Source organism: Henckelia pumila, chromosome 3 (assembly GCF_033568475.1).
Source record: "Henckelia pumila isolate YLH828 chromosome 3, ASM3356847v2, whole genome shotgun sequence".
NCBI classification, from domain to species: Eukaryota; Viridiplantae; Streptophyta; class Magnoliopsida; order Lamiales; family Gesneriaceae; genus Henckelia; species Henckelia pumila.
The window spans coordinates 182,659,545-182,676,622 of NC_133122.1; the positions used below are offsets into that span (position 1 = coordinate 182,659,545).

Consider the following 17,078-nt stretch of genomic DNA (forward strand, 5'->3'; position numbering starts at 1 on the left):
CGCATAAATCAATCCTCCAAGATATTATTCAAAATGTGGCCTTCAATTTTATCTGTTTTGATTTGCTCCTTGTTCGTTTCATCTTCACTCACAAATGGCGCAACCCCTCCAAAACCCCGAGCTTTCGTTTTCCCCATCAAGAAAGATGCCACCACAAACCAATACTACACCACTTTTCAAATTGGTGCCAATTTCACAACTTTCAATACGGTCATTGATCTTGGTGCCAAATTTGCATGGTTCTACTCTGCGGACTATTTCGAATCCGCTTCCGGCTACCGCCCCGTCCTTTGCGGCACGAAACAATGCAAGCTCGCCGACGGGATCGGATGCGTCTTCTGTTTCTTGTCACCCCCGGTTCCCGGATGCACCAACAACACGTGCTCCGATTACGCCCTCAACCCGTTTTCGGGCACGCAGGGATACAGCGGACTGGGACAGGACACCCTGCACGTGCTTTCGACGAGCGGGGATCGGTATGATTTGAAAGATTTCCCCTTTCAGTTTACATTCCCTGTCCTGAGGGAGGAATTGGCTAGCCAGACGGCGGGATTGGTCGGACTGGGCAGGACTCGGATTTCACTGCAGGCACAGATTGCATCGGCTTTCGGAGTTCGTCAGCAGTTTGCACTCTGCATTCCTTCTACTGGAAACGAAGGGAAATTGATCGTGGGACAGGGGAATTACAAAAGCCCGTTTCAAGAAATATCCAAGAAACTCACTACAACATCCCTGATAAGGAATCCCGTCAGCACTGATATGAACGAGCGGATTGGGAACTTATCGGTTGAATATTTCATAAACGTGAAATCCATCAAAGTTGGAAACAAGGCTCTTTCACTCAACAACACTTTGCTATCGATCAACAAGAGAACAGGCACCGGCGGCACGAATCTCCGAACCGTGAGACACTACACCATTCTCCACAGGTCAATATACAGAGCCTTGGTTAACGAATTTGTGGCAGCTGCTGCGTCGAAAAACATAAAGAGGGTTCCTTCAGTATCGCCTTTCGGGGCTTGTTTTGATTCGAAAACGATCGGAAACACCAATACAGGGCCTGATGTCCCGAATATCGACTTTGTGCTGGATACTACTAGTGTTTTTTGGAGATTCTTGGGATCAAATTCAATGGTTAAAGTAAACAAAGACGTTACGTGCCTCGCGTTTTTGGATGGAGGGGTGGATGCATTTACTTCTATAGTTGTGGGAGGATACCAAATGCAGGATTATCTTCTTGAATTCGACGTTGCTTCGTCGAAGCTGAGGTTCAGTTCTTCCCTGCTGGCGCTTGGTACAAGCTGTTCCCAGTTCGGGGCTACCTAGATTGGATGGATGGATGGATCTGTTACTTCCAATGGATAAAAATATATTGACGTTAAGCTCCCTTTTTTTAAAAAAAATAAAATTATAAGTTCTTGTAAAACTAAGGAATAAATGGTGTTTCCTGTTTGATTTATGTGTGCATTTCTTGACGGGATTCATGAGTGTAATTTAAGGGATTTGATGGTTGAAATATATGAAAATGAATAAATTGAGTTTGCTGTTATTTATCTGTTTCTTGTCTTTCTACTACACTTTCTTTCGAGCAACGAATTATATATGGATATAGTCAAATTATATACTATAATTATTTATTTTGAATCTATTGGTGTAATCTCTTCGATGCTTGATTAATAGAACAATTTTATGCTACTCGTCAATTATTTAAATGAGATGCAACCAAGAATATTGTTGACCAATGACAATTAAAGGTAGTTTAATTTACTCATTTAAAAGGAAAAATTCAAATTTATTTATTTTCTAAAGCATAAAAATGTGTTCTTACAAAACACGACATAATATAAGGAGAGGTGATAGTCATTTTCTCAAGCATTTTCAAATACGGCCTTAAGATACATAATATAATGATAGGTGAGATGAGTACTTTTTTAGTTTGAGTTAAATCAAGATAATGGGATAAAAAAATTACATCAAGTAAAAGAAATTAAAAATAATTGATTAATAATAATTAAAACGAACTCGTATATTTTTATATGATAAAATTTTAGTAAACACTTGATAGAGTATGATAATCAATTAATCCAACTCTAGTCAAACTAAGTAAACCATAAAGCAACCTTAATCTTTTTCAATAAATTAAAAGGGTCACGATATCAAAATAAAAATAATGAGAGTAGGTTTCCTACTTTCCTATGAGACGTATCACGGATATTTTCCATGAAACAGGTTGTTAAATAAAAAATTGTCGTAGTTTTGGTAATATCAAGAACTGACAAGTAATTGAGCTGGTGTAAATCAAGCTGACATAAGAAACTAATTAAGTTGGTCGCAAAAATCGAATGATAAAAGGAACCTCTTGTTGGAGATTTCCATAAAAATGGAAGATCCCATATTGAGAATGATAGATGGTATATGAAGGAACCTAACTAGGGATGGCAATTTTTTCCAAACCCGATTGAGAATCCGATACCCGACCCGAATGGAGGAGGGTATGGAGGTGTTTTTTGGACCCGATTAAATAAATGGTTAAATGGGTATGGGGATCTCGTATATGGGTATGGAGGCGGATGTAGTGAATTAGTGATATCCTACCCATACCCGAACCGATACCCGATTAAATATAATATAAATATAAATTAATATTTATTTAAATATTAATTTATATTAAAGAAATGCTGATTTAATTTTTTTGTTGAATTGTGTTAGTTGGATTTAACAATGAAAATTATTAATATAAATTTAACGCTATTATGTAGGATAATAATGTTGAGATAAATTATTTACAATATTTTGTTATTTCTTATAATTCTTAGGTTATTAGGTTATTGATTTTTTTTATCTTTATTTTTTTATCTTATTTTTTTCTTATAAATTTGATATAAAATCTGATAAATAAGCATATTTTTATCAAAATAATTCAAATTTGAACAAATGTATTTGTATGGGATAGATAGATAAATGGGGGATGGATAGGGTATGGATATCCGATACTCCGACGGATATGGGGATGGGGATGAAATTGAATACCCGACGGGTATGGGTATATGGGTATGTGGATAGATTTAATAAATGGATATGGGGGATGTATACGTGATATCCTACCCATACCCGACCCATTGCGATTCTAAACCTAAAGGAACCAAGGAATCAAAGTGAGATGAGAACTAGACTGAAGGAACCAGAAACTCGGTGCACCATAATGTGAAGTTACTCCAGGTCTGTAACGAACAGAGACGTCTGTTCATGGCATCCCTTCGTGGTTTTGGCGGTTTTTGATGATTCAAACGAATGGAAATCATCAGAAAGACGTGTCTTATCATAGAAAATTATTCGGTCATTATAAATACTAGATCAATCATCATTTTAACATATCTGAACACAATCAATTGAGTGTGAGAAAATTCTGCACACTGATTCCTCGACCTTTTCAATAGAAAATATTTTTGATAAAAATATTTGTGATTTGGATATTGTTATACTGCAAATACAATATAAAAACGTTCGATTATCAAGTTAAAAGACATCCAAGGTATTCGTGGTTGTTTTCAAATGTTCACTTTGGAAACAACATTCTTAGGAATCCATTGTATCATGGAGAAACATTTGTTTAGTCCGAATGTATCACCGTGGTGGGAGAAAATAGTTTCTTAAGGAAAGCGAGTGTACGCTCCTTGGATTAGCGCTTCTGATTTTGTAACTGGAGATTCGTGTTGTTCCTTGACATCACCACTATACAAGGAAGGTTCCCTGACAACAATAAAATACAAGGAAGATTCATGGGCAGAAGTTGAATCAAAGAAACCATTTTCCAACAACAATCTTAAGAAACTATCTTGTGTAATCGATGACTTCTCAAGGAAATTAGCTTCGTAACTTTGTTGCGGATTTTGTCAAGTTGGAAAGGTTTGATAGTGCAAACTTTCGGCATTGGCAAAATAAGGTGCATTTTCTACTCACTTCGTTAAATGTGGTGTATGTTCTTACCACACCAAAACCGGTGGAGGCGGAAAATGAAACCATGGCAGAAACAAGGGCGAGACAAAAGTGGGACCAAGATGAATATGTATGCAAGGGTCAAATTTGCAACGCAATGTCCGATTCTTTGTTCGACCAATACTACAACAAAGAAACCGCAAAGGAAATTTGGGACTCACTTGAAGCTAAGTATCAATCAAAAGACATTACAAGTAAGAGATTTGTGGTTTCCAAGTTTTTCCAATATCGCATGATCGAAACTAGGAAAGTTATTGAGCAATTCCATGAAGTCATACACATTTATAATCAATTTTCTCAACATGGAATGCATATGGATGAATCTATTTTGTGTCTTCGGTTATTGACAAACTTCTTAATTCTTGAAAATATTATAAGAATAATCTCAAGCACAAAAAGGAGAACATATCTCTTGAGGAATTGGGTATCCATCTTCGTATTGAGGAATATTTTTGTGCTAACAATTCAGAGGAACAATCCTCTAAGGTGCTTATGGTGAAGGAAGTTAAGAATCCGAGGAAAAATGACAAGGGGAACTCCTCTAAAACTAGAAAGAGGAAAGATGACAAAAACTATAACTCCAGGAACCAGAAAAGAAAGGGCAGTTGTCATTTTTGTGGTAAACCAGGGCACTTAATTCAAAAGAGAATGTCGGCTCCTGATGAAACAAAAACAGGTTGGAAGACCTAATATTGTGGCTATGTGATCGAGCAAATACTACCACAGAAAATCAACTCAAATATGTCTATCAATTAAGCTAGAATAAATCGCAAGTGCACGAGTCAAGTAATAATATAATGTACATGAGTACGAGTATCGTCCCACAGAGATTGATGTTTGACAAATTCACCTCAAGTATAATTCTTTAGTTAATTAAAACGATAAATAGAATAAATTAATAAACTGAAATAAAAAGATGAAATAAAAGCAAAACAATAAATTAAGTTCAGAAAATAAATAAATGATTGTTAGGACCTTGGTTCACCTACCCCTTTCCTTTTCTAACGATTGAAATTCAATTCTCAAGTCATACTTTTGACGGAATTCCCTAATTTATCAATATACTCTGTCGAGCTATATTAATTTAATTAACAAATTATAATAACCAAGTGTCTTTATCTTATTTAACAATTGCAATTGCATTAACGCTTTGTGGAATCATCTAGATTTTGACCTATTAACTATAACTATCAACATGTATCCAACCTCATATGTCTATGCAAGTTGTAGATCCATGGATTATATTACTCTATCGTGTTATAAAATCTCCTTTCAGTATCAATTAACACGTAAAATCAATTCGAAGTTGATCAATCTCCAAATAATCAATAAACACAATAATATAATCAAGAAAGCTTTAAAAACCAAATTCAATCTTCAAGAAGAAATCAAAACAAATTTTTGAGGGTATGATCCCCTAAATCCCAACAAAAAGAAGAGATAAAAGAGAAAACTAGTTTTGGCGGTTCTTGAGTTCTTCAAGTTCTCTCCCTCTTCACGCCCTTCGTTCCTTGGCTTGATGGCCGCCTCTCTCCCTCGATCTATCTGCCCTTTCTCACGTCTGATATGTCCCTTTTATATGTGGTATAAAGCCCATCAAATAAACCCCCAAAAAATCACAACTTTTAATTTTTGAAAATAAAGATTTTTTTCCATCCGCGTCGCGCCTAGGCGGTAAAAAAATCCCGCCTAGGCGCCCAATGTTTTGTCCCAAAAGTGTGTTTCTCGCATATGCTTTTTTGAAGCGCGTGATAATATGCAAAAAATCATATCTCACAATCTAACTGTCGGATCAAGCTGAAATTTTTAGAGAAGCTTTAAAACATCATGAACTAAAATCTGGACAGTGGAGATTTGATTTGCATCTCTAAATCATTAAAAATGAATTTTTGACCATTGCTGCTCCGTAATTTAGTCTTGCGACTCCACTCTTGTTCAAAATTCTTGATCTCTTCACAAATTCCTACAAAAATCGGCTCGGAGAGTGAGATGCACACATATGAAATAAATCACAATAAAAACACAATGAGACAATACGAATGCATGCAAAATAGACATAAAAATTACACAAAATAATGCACACAAAATGCACTTATCACTATGATCGTAGAGGCATGTGTGGTTGAAGATTATCAAGATTGGTGGTTGGATACCGGTGCTACTAAGCACATTTGCATCAATCAAAACCAATTCTATACCAATTCATTGGTAGAAGAACATATAATTATCTACATGGGGAATCACTCTACGAAAAAATTAAAAGGAATTGACACTATCAAATTGGAGTTTACTTCAGGGAAAACACATACTTTGACTAATGTGTATCATATTCCTGAAGTTAGGAGGGACCTTGTTTTCGAAAGCATACTTAGTAAGTGTGGCTTCAAGGTTGTCAATGAATATGAATTTGTAATCGTCCTCAAAAAAGGTGCATGTGTTGGCAAAGGATTTGTGTATGATGGAATGTTTAAAATGAATATCAATAAAAACTATTTCTATTTACATGGTTGACTCATTTAATTTGTGGCATTTTTGGCTATGGCATGTTAATTCTAGAAAAATGCATGAAATGAGTAATATGGGTTTGATACCAAAATTTAAGGATGATATGCTAGAACAATGCAAAGTATGCATGCAAAATTAAAGAATTAAAACTCCGTTTCCTAATATAAAGAGAACAAGTTCTATGTTGGAATTGATACATAGTGGCTTATGTGATTTACATGTTACGCCTACTATGGGAAAAAATGTTATTTTGTTACTTTCATTGATGAATTTTCTAGATATTGTCATGTGTATTTAATGAGGACTAAGGATGAAGTGTTGGATAAATTGAAAGTATATAAGGCTGAAGTTGAAAATCTATGTGACTCTAAGATTAAATGTCTTAGAAGTGATAGAGGAGGTGAAAATCACTTTCCTAAATATTGTGAAGATAATGAGCATTGTACATGAGACATCTCCTGCGTATACTCCTCAACAAAATGGAGTGGCGGAAAAGAAAAATCGAACTCTTATTGAAATGGTGAATAATATGTTAAGTAATTCACAAATGAGTAAGAGTTATTGGGGTGAGGTGAGGATGACTGCGTGTCATATTTTAAATCGGGTTCCTACCAAAGGAAGTAAAGTCGTCCTATATGAGTTATGGAAGAAATGCAAGCCTAATCTATCTTAATTGAGAGTTTGGGGATGTCGTGCAATTGTTAGACTTCCTGAATCAAAAGTGAAGAAGTTAGTGGGGAAGGGCATTGAGTGCATCTTCTTGGTCTATGCCGAGCATAGTAATACGTATAGGTTCCTTGCGATTGAACCTAATGATTTCATGAACGTAAATGCCATATTTGAGTGCCTAAAGCCTTAGATCCTGAAGTTTCTCTTGATTCTACAACTAGTACACAATTTGTCAATGATGAAGGAACTGTTCATGCCAATGTGGATCCTCTTGAAATAAGGAGACTTAAAAGGGATCGAAAGGAGAAATCCTTTGGATCTGATTTCTTAATGCATCTTATGGAGGGAACTCGGGATTCAAATGTGAAAAAATTTCCATATCTGATATGGTGGAATCCGATCCCAAATTATATGAAGATGCAATGAAGTCAAGGAATCTTTATTTCTGGAAAGAAGCAATACATGATGAAATGGAGTCTACCATGAGCAATAAAACGTGGAAATTGGTTGATATTTCACATGGCTCAAAACCAATCGGTTGTAAATGGATCTTCAAAAGGAAGATGAAAATTGATGGAACTATAGAAAAGTTCAAGGCAAGGCTAGTAGCAAAGGGCTTTAAACAAAAGGAAGACCTAGATTATTTTTATACTTGTGCACCCGTGGCTAGGTTTGCTACTATAAAAACCTTGATTGCATTAGAATCAATTTATCATCTTGAGAAACATCAAATGGATGTGAAAATGGCTTTTATAAATGGAAGGCTAGATGAGGAGATCTATATGGAACAACCGGAAGAGTTCGTTATGCCTAGACAAGAGCATAAAGTATGTAAATTGGTTAAGTCATTATATGAATTAAACAAGCTCCTAAATAGTGGCATGAAAATTTCGATCAAGTGATCGTTGGAAATTGATTTAAGATCCATGAAGCTAACAAATGTGTGTATAGTAAGTTTGAGAAGGGTAAATGTGTTATAATTTTTCTTTATGTGGATGACATGTTGATCTTTGGAACCGATATGATTAGTGTAAATAACACTAAATCATTGTTGTCATCATGCTTCAATATGAAGGACTTGGGTCAAGGAGATGTGATCTTGGGTGTAAAGATCATAATGAAGGAACAAGGTCATGTTCTTTCACAATCTCATTACATTGTAAAGGTATTGAAAAATTTTGACCATTTTGATTGTAAGACAGTCACAACACCATTTGATTCTAGTATTAAAATGCAGCCTAATACGGGAAAGGCAATGAACCAACTAGAATATGCCATGGTTATCGGTTCCCTGATGTATGCAATGATATCAACGAGACCTGATATTGCATTAGCAGTTGAAAAATTGACTAGGTACATCAGTAATCCGGAACAATTGCATTGGAATGCAATTTATCGAGTATTGAAATACTTAAGACACACTATGGATTATGGTATACATTATCCTGTTTATCCTCATGTTCTTGAGGGATATACAGATGCAAGTTGGATATCCGATCTAGATGATCATGCATCTACAAGTGGATGGATATTCAGAATTGGTGGAGGAGCCATATCATGGGGTTCTAAAAAGCAAACTTGTATTGCTGATTCCCCAATGGCGACCTTGTTTATAGCTCTTGATTCGTGTGCTAAGGAAGTAGAATGGTTGAGGAACTTGTTGATGGAAGTTCCTCTGTGGCCGAAATCAATGCCTCCGATTGCTATACATTGTGATAGTGAAGCTACACTATCAAGGGCATATAGCAATATATACAACGGGAAGTTGAGGCATATTGGATTGAGACATAGTATAGTTAGACAATTCATACTTGAGAGTGTCATAACTGGGGACTATGTGAGGACAAGTCTTAACTTAGCGGACCCTTTGACGAAAGGCCTTGCAAAGATCTAGTTTTGAAAACGTCAAAGGAGATGGGACTGAAGCCAACTAATTGATCGTCAATAGTAGAAACTCGACTCAACTTTGGATGATTTCCAAATCTTGGGTTCAATGAGCAAAGTATACTATATGAATGAGTGAAGCACTTAAATTTTGTCTCAAGGAAAGTGCTTATTCGCGTAATGGAAATGGTCAGGAAAAATTTCATTGCTTTGAATAGAGTTATAAAGAGCAATCCTTTGGAATACTTAGTTACGTGAGTATTCTTCATAACATCCACATATGTGATGGTGTAGTCTCCAGTGTGGTTTGGCTTAACTAAATAAATATTCAAGAAATTCCAGGTTAGTAATACACAATAACAATCCACGTGTCGCCAATATGAATACCAAGGATAAGGAAAGTCTATGTGTGAGATCCCTTCGGTCAATCGTATAAGGTCGCTGGTACAAAACTGGTCTACCAGTCACTTTGATTAGCATTTGAGAGTTCTTCACTATATAATGATTCAAATCCATTGGATATCTTTATTTATGCATAATACTTGTAGCTTGATAATCGGAAAATTCTTTAAAAATTCATTTTTATGAAAATGGTGGAGAATTGTTGGAGATTTCCATAAAAATGGAAGATCCCATGTTGGGAATGATAGATGGTATCTGAAGGAACCAAAAAGAACCTAAATGAACCAAGTAACCAAAGTGGGATGAGAACTAGACTGAAGGAACCAGAAACTCGGTGCACCATAATGTGAAGTTCCTCCAGGTCTATAACAAACAAAGACGTCTGTTCATGGCATCCTTTCGTGGTTTTGGCGGTTTCTGATGATTCAAACGAATGGGTATGATAAGTGCAATTTTTGCACTTATATTTTATATGAATTAACTTGGTTTTGTTATATATCGAGCGATATTATGCATCTTTTCTTGTCATTTGTGTAGTTGCAGAAATCTAGGTGACTATCAATTTTGATGAGAAAATGAAGCGAAAATAATGGAATAAGGAAGTCAAACAAAGAAAACTGTTGCGTAATTTATGCTCGCAAGCACACGATTGTCAAGTTTTAATATAGAGTGAATAAATTATTGTTCCCACGAGGAGTATGTATTGAAAATTATAAACACAAATAATCCAAACGAATAATTCTAATATATCAATCAAAATATCAAAAACATGGTCTCAAGTCAAGCTACGTCGTCCCTCTAGAAAAAGGAATTATTTCATAACGAAAATAAAAATCAAACAAATCATGTTCTTGAACATCGTTCAAAAATCAGGAGAAAGAAATAAATAAAAAACGAAGGTAGATGATGCTTCTTTGTCCTCAGAAGTCTCTTCTTCCATCTTCGTGCCAATATTGCTTGTTCTTATATTCTCTGGTCTCCCAGCCGTCTCTAGTAATCTATCACTCAAAACCCTCGAAAAAATCCATTCTCAAATATGCTCCAATGTTTACTTTTAAACATGCCAAAAAGTTTCCAAATTTTCGAACTATGCAGCGCGGGTGCTCCCTTAAGAAGGGCGCGGGTGCGCTGAATGACGGGTGCGGGTGCGTCGATCGTCATCAACTTTTCTTCAGAATTCCTCTCGTCTAGCACGGGTGCGCCCTGTGTGACATGAATTTCATTATCCGAATTCGATATTTGCATTTATTTCAACGGGGCAGGTTTTGTAAGTGGACCAGGAGCGAGATCAGTGGTTGGTCGGTGACCAGGGCTTGGTAGCAGGGGTCACCAGAGATTTCTAGATTAAGATTTTATTCGATATTTATTTCGATTTGGTTGTATTTAAGATTTAATTATCTTGGGTTGTATATATTTAAGATTTTCCGCTGTTATTTCTCTGATTATGTTTAATTAAGTAAAACACATGCTTAAGTTTCTAATTAGTAGGTGATCACGGTGCGGGTCACTATATTTATGGTATCAGAGCATGCATAGTAATCTTGGTTTCTAGTATTTTCCTTGGGAATTAACCTTTTGATCATCGTATAGATGGCGGGTCATGGTGACGAAAGTAGCCATAGTAGCGTGGGTGGACGCTAAGGCGATCAGGACGAGAGCATCATCAGGGCCGTCATCACCATCGCCATGATGATCATAGAAGTTTCAGTATGCATAGGTTCCTGCAGATGGGGCCTAAACCTTTGGTCGGAGGAGAGTCATTGAAGGATGCAGAGAACTGGATGCGGCGTATGGAGGTCTGTTTCTGGGAGTTTCGATGCACTGAGGAGCAGAAGATGGAGACTCTTGATTTTCTTGTGGAAGGACGGGCTCGGAAGTGGTGGAGTTCTGCATCTGCACCCTTTATTTCAGCTCGAGGAGTAGCTACTTGGGAAGAGTTTTGCACAGCTTTTCATAAGCTGTATTTTCCTCCTGCACTTCGACAGACGAAGACAAGCGAGTTGCTGGGTTTGAGGCAAGGATCGATGTCGATCGATGAATACCAGCTGAAGTTCTTTGAGTTGCTGCCCTATTGCCCCTAGATTTCTGATAGCACGAAGGCGAAATATAATCTGTTCCTCCAAGGCCTTAATCCGAAGATCCATGACCGAGTATCCGTGGGTATTGACATGACTTATGAAGGATTAATTAGTCGATGTCACCAGACGGAGGATAGAATTTGACGTAACAGGTCTTTCCTCTCGTCTAGACCCACGAGTTCTTTGGGTCCCCACACTCAGTCCTTTAAGAAGTCCGCATCTTCTTCAGGATCTGGTGAGACTCGTCAGTCGGGCAAGAAGAAGTTGCAGTGTGATCATTTTGGGAGAGACCATCCCACTGAGAATTGTAGAGCAGCTGCTGGAGCTTGTTTCATCGGTGAAAGTGTTGATCACTTCAAGAGAGATTGTCCCAAGAGCGGTAAACAAAGTGGGCAAGTATCTGGGATGGGATCTCAGGTTAGTAGACAGTCTGAGGCATCAGTGCATCAGAGGATCCAAAGTAGGCATCATGGAGATGGTCAGCAGTCTCGGATGCAGGGTCAGATATATTCTTTGCAGGAAGCTCAGACCCACTCTAAGAAGAATGATGACACTCAGGATGATTTTGATGAATGATGTATTTGAGTTTTCTGCTTGATATCTCTGTTGTGAGATATCAGGATGGTAATAAATTGTATTCTTACCGTTCTATGGAATTATGATTTGGGATTTTCTAGAATATATTCCAAGTATTCTTAATCGATATTCAACTGTGATGAATTAGTAGATATTTGCAGAACCATGGATTAGGGTTGTGCTAGTTTTCAGATGACTAGTTCTAGGCTTTTCTCTAGAATGATTCAGAAAGTCAGTGACTTGAAATAGTGCCAGAGAGGACTTGTTTCCTCAGAGATTCAGTGTTGGATGATGGATTATACTAGGTGCTGAGGACTGTGCTGGGTTGATCAAGACGGGATAGGAAGTGCGACCTACGCCGGTGATTTCTGAGAGGTTTATTCCATACAGGCTATTGGGGGAGGCTACCTGAGTCCTGATATTTTGCACAGTTATAGCAAAGGGGTATAATTACCAGACGGATTGTTCTTATGAATTTGATATTGGTACTGGATTAGTGCCAAGGGGATTGTTTGTCAGCGTCTGGTATAAAGAATTTGATATGAGGTTTTCTTTTAGTTCTGTGGCAGTTCTTAAGCACTGAGGAAGCTAGAAATCACCGGCGTAGGTCGCGTTTCCTATCCCATCTTGATCAACCCAGAAAAGTCCTTAGCGCTTCTCAAGGTTGAATGGAATGTATGACATGTAGTCATCCATTCAGCTTCGACCAAGGAAGCCACCCCTGAAGACTCTCCACTAGTAGTTGGAGAGATTGTCAGAAAAATATTGTCTCATCTACCAGATAAGGAACCCAACAATATTGGAAGAATCCGGTAGATTAGCGAGATTTAATCTTTTAGATCTTGTGAGGAAGAAGGTATGCTGACATGCCTGCATTGATATTTTTGTGTGGCAGACGAAAAGCCTCATGTTTAAGATCAGTAGACGGAATGAAAGATTTCCGCATTTAGTCAGATTGTAAGATTTTAGTTGTATTGGGTTTTAAATATTGTATTAAGTTTTGTTGTAAACAGTAGTTTGGTTGTAATCAGTTGAATTAGATGTATTAAAAGATTTCAGTTATTTGATGTACTTAGTTGTTGTTGTATTGTACATCTTTCAGTATAATCTTTTAATTAAGTTATGTATTACATGAGATTGTAATAAAGATCTTATAAGAACCTAGATTGGTGGTTCAAGTATTGTAATCTTTGAGATCATCTTGGTTATATTGAATAAAGGATTGATCGTTTGTTTAAATATGTACTTGAGATTATATTATGCATATTTAAGATGAATAATTTTAGATTTTTTATCTAGAATATTGTAGTAAGCTAAGTGTTGTCAAGAATGATGTGTATCATCAGAGGCATAATGATAAATTATACTAAGTACTGTGGACTGTGTGAATAGATGATTAGACTGAGAAGGGAGCGCGACCCTAGGTTTGTACTACTCTGGAAGTCTCTCATGTTTTCAAAGGATGTTTGGAAGTTTTCCTTGCTTCGCATGGTTATTTAGGAGAAGGCTACCTCAGTCTAGTACTTTGTAACAGTCATAGTGAGGGTATATCGATATTGGGAGTATCTCATGAAAATTTAGTTGATATTAAGATTTAATATCTAAGGGAATTTGTTATCATCTGATTTTTTTTCCAGTAATGTTTATATCGAGAAATTCTGTGGTCAGAACAGTCTTGGAAGGGATTTCCTTGACAAGTAATTGTTCTGAGCAAATAATTTATTTGACCTTTGAATTGGGATTTCGGAATTTTAAATCCAAGTACTTTAGTTGAAGTGGTATTCAACAGGATTAATTGTCAGATGCTTGCAGACTCGGGATTTGAGTTGTGCTTCTGGGAAATTATGAAAGTTTTCGTTGACCAATGATTTTGGTCCAGATAGGAATGTTGCTCAGTAATGATGGAATTCATCAGAGACTCAAGAATGAATTATGACAGGGTGCTGGTGACTGTCGGGTTTTGAGATGATATAGTAAGTGCGACCTTATGCCGGTGTACTCTGGGAAGATTGTTCTATTCCAGTTTGGTATTATAAGGAATACTTACCTTAGTCTCGATGTATGCACAGTCATAGCAATAGGGTATAACTATCAGGAGAATATTTAGACTTTATTTGAGTCTTCTAAAGATTATTCTTGATGTTGGATTAGTGCCAAGGGATGTGATGAGTTATCGTCTGACTTCGTCAGAGATATAGATTTTAGTTTCCATTGATAGAATAGTCATGAAAAGAATTCCTTGACAAGTGTTTATTCTGGACAGATACTTCTCGCACGTGATACTGGGGGAGAACCAAGAGGATTGACCAGTATTGTCTGATTCTATCAGAGATATAACTAGTGATCAGGGTCTTGATTACTTGATGAATGGGAATTCTAAGTTATGGATTTACTTAGGACACCGAGATGACTTATACTGGGAGACGTGGACTGTGATCAGGACTAGACATGGTGTAGTACATTTCCAATGTTGCTATGCAAGTCTTTTGTACTTCAGAGGGTCATGGAAAATTTATCCAGTTTAGAGATCATTGCAACAGTTACGTTAAAGTATAACTTAGTGTCAGTTTGATAACCTTGAAAAGATATCTGATTTTATTGGTAAATAAAACTGTGTTGGGATAAGTGTTTTCTGACTAGGATAGAACCCTTCTTGCAAGCAGGTGTGCAACAGTATCTGCATCTCTTCTCATATGATTCACTGATATAAAGTCTGGTGGCACAAGCATTGAGTGAATTTCCATCACTAAGTTTCCAAAGGTCCAAGATCCTCTTCCATGTTGGTTACTGCTCGAACCTCCTACAAAGAATCCGAATAGATACAAATATTCGTAAGACCATTTCAAACACAAAAATCCATACCAACACGAATATCTAAGATCTCTGCTCCCATCACTGATCCAGGATTCTTGATAGCACCAAAACTTCACCTTGAGATTTCTCACAACTGCACCAACAATGAATTTGTTCCTACTTTCGTCATAGCCAGCGTCCACATTCAATCATAACCGGTGTGTTCTTGGAGGTTTCCAATTTCTGTCAGAATTGAATTGTTGAGTTGAATATGGTGGATCTATAACCATGGATGCATTGCGATAGGTCATGCCGAGCATAGATAACGCCCAATCGATCTTAATGTCTGAATCATTACCAGAAGAAGCATGTGACAGTTTACAGAATTCAAACCAAACTGCCCAATTCATCATTGAAAAAGTTTCAAACTCTTCTTTTCTTGATCCTTTGTACTAAGAATAAGCTGCAGTCAAGGAAATATGCCAACTGAAGCTTATGAAGAGGAAACCATAATTTTGTGCTTTTCCACACTCCTCGGACCATCGAGCAGAATAATAAGCAGTGGCTGGTAGTCGTAAACTGTATTTTGCAAAAGGGGCAACAACCATCCGTCGGAACATGCTTCCATTTGATATTAACTGCATTAGCTATAAGGACCATGGAAGCACGCCACATAAATATACGCACTTTAGGAGTAACCTTAAGATTCCAAATAAACTTCCACCACTGTTGTAGTGAGTAAGTCGATATATAATGAGGAAGGGCTGAATGTTGTCAGAATTGGCCATCAAATATGAAAACACATGTTGGAGGAATTGGTCAATTGTAGGTGGCCTTCGAAAAATTAATCAGAAACCCGTTGAGGACAAATGTGGTAGCAAGTGGCAAGATGATGGATTTGCAACCAATTGAATGAAAGACACGTGCAAATCCAAAGGCAACAAAAGCAAATTGGCAATTTGCTTTTGTAGGTTCAGATCGAGGAATGAGCTCTATAAATAGAGCTTTTCCCTCGGCTTTTAAAACCATCCCATCTCGAGTTCTCTCATCTGATTCTTGAGTTCTCCTCTTTCCTTAATTATTTCTATATATATATTTGTAAGATAGGTTTTTTCCTGTATTAAGAGAGTGAGTATCTCTTTGAAAACACAGAGAGAGGTTGTAATTCTCCAAATATTATAATGGAATCTTTTGATCTTGCCCGTGGTTTTTATCCTAATAATTTTTGGGGGTTTTCCACGTAAATCTTGGTGTCTATTATTCTTCAATTTCCATAGTTTCTATCTCATGATGCTGCACCTGGGACCAACAAGTGGTATCAGAGCCTTGACATAAAATTTCTTAAAATTCTGAGTATGCTCTGTGATTGCAGCTGTGACTGGTCTTCCACACCAGAAAAGATTTTTTGAAGATTTTATAATGCAGGATTCTTATAGTCAAGATGTCGGAAAAATACAAGATAGAAAAGTTCAATGGGAGCAATTTTTTGTTGTGAAAATTGAAGGTACAAGCAATTCTAATAAAGGAGCGTTGCTTGGCAGCTATTGGAGATAGACCGGCGGACGTCACGGACGATCAAAAGTGGAATGAGATGAATCACAATGTTGTTGCCAATTTGCACTTGGCTATAGCGGATGAAGTTTTGTCAAGTATTTCTGAAATAAAAAGCACAAAAGTTATTTGGGATACTTTGACAAAACTGTATGAGGTCAAGTCCCTACACAACAAAATTTTCATAAAGAGAAAGCTTTATACTCTTCGGATGGCGGAATCCTCATCGATGACCGACCATATCAACAAATTGAATACTCTATTTTCTTGGCTCACGTCTATGGGGTATAAAATAGAGGAAAAAGAACATGCGGAGCTTCTACTTCAGAACCTACGAGATTCATACGATCAGCTCATCATCAATGTTACCAACAATGTTCTTTCAGATAATTTAAATTTTGACGACATCTTAACTACGGTTCTTGGAGAAGAGAGTCATCGAAGGAACAAGGAAGATAGGTTGGAAACGTCGAAGCAAGCAGAGGCATTACCGATGACGAGAGGAAGATTGACGGAGCGTGACTCCAGTGGGAGCCACAGATATGGTAGATCCAAGTCAAGAAGTAAGAAGAAGAATATTTACTGCTTTAAATGTGGCGGTAAAGGGAACTTCAAGAGAGAGTG

General features: G+C 37.0%; 1 protein-coding gene across 1 annotated transcript; it reads left to right on the plus strand.

Annotated features, from left to right (window-relative positions):
- On the plus strand, nt 1–1,549 carry LOC140890755 (probable aspartic proteinase GIP2). Its single transcript, XM_073298779.1, has one exon. It carries the CDS (start codon nt 34–36, stop codon nt 1,324–1,326), a length of 1,293 nt encoding a protein of 430 aa, XP_073154880.1. The 5' UTR covers nt 1–33; the 3' UTR covers nt 1,327–1,549.
- The last annotated feature ends 15,529 nt before the right edge of the window (nt 1,550–17,078 follow it).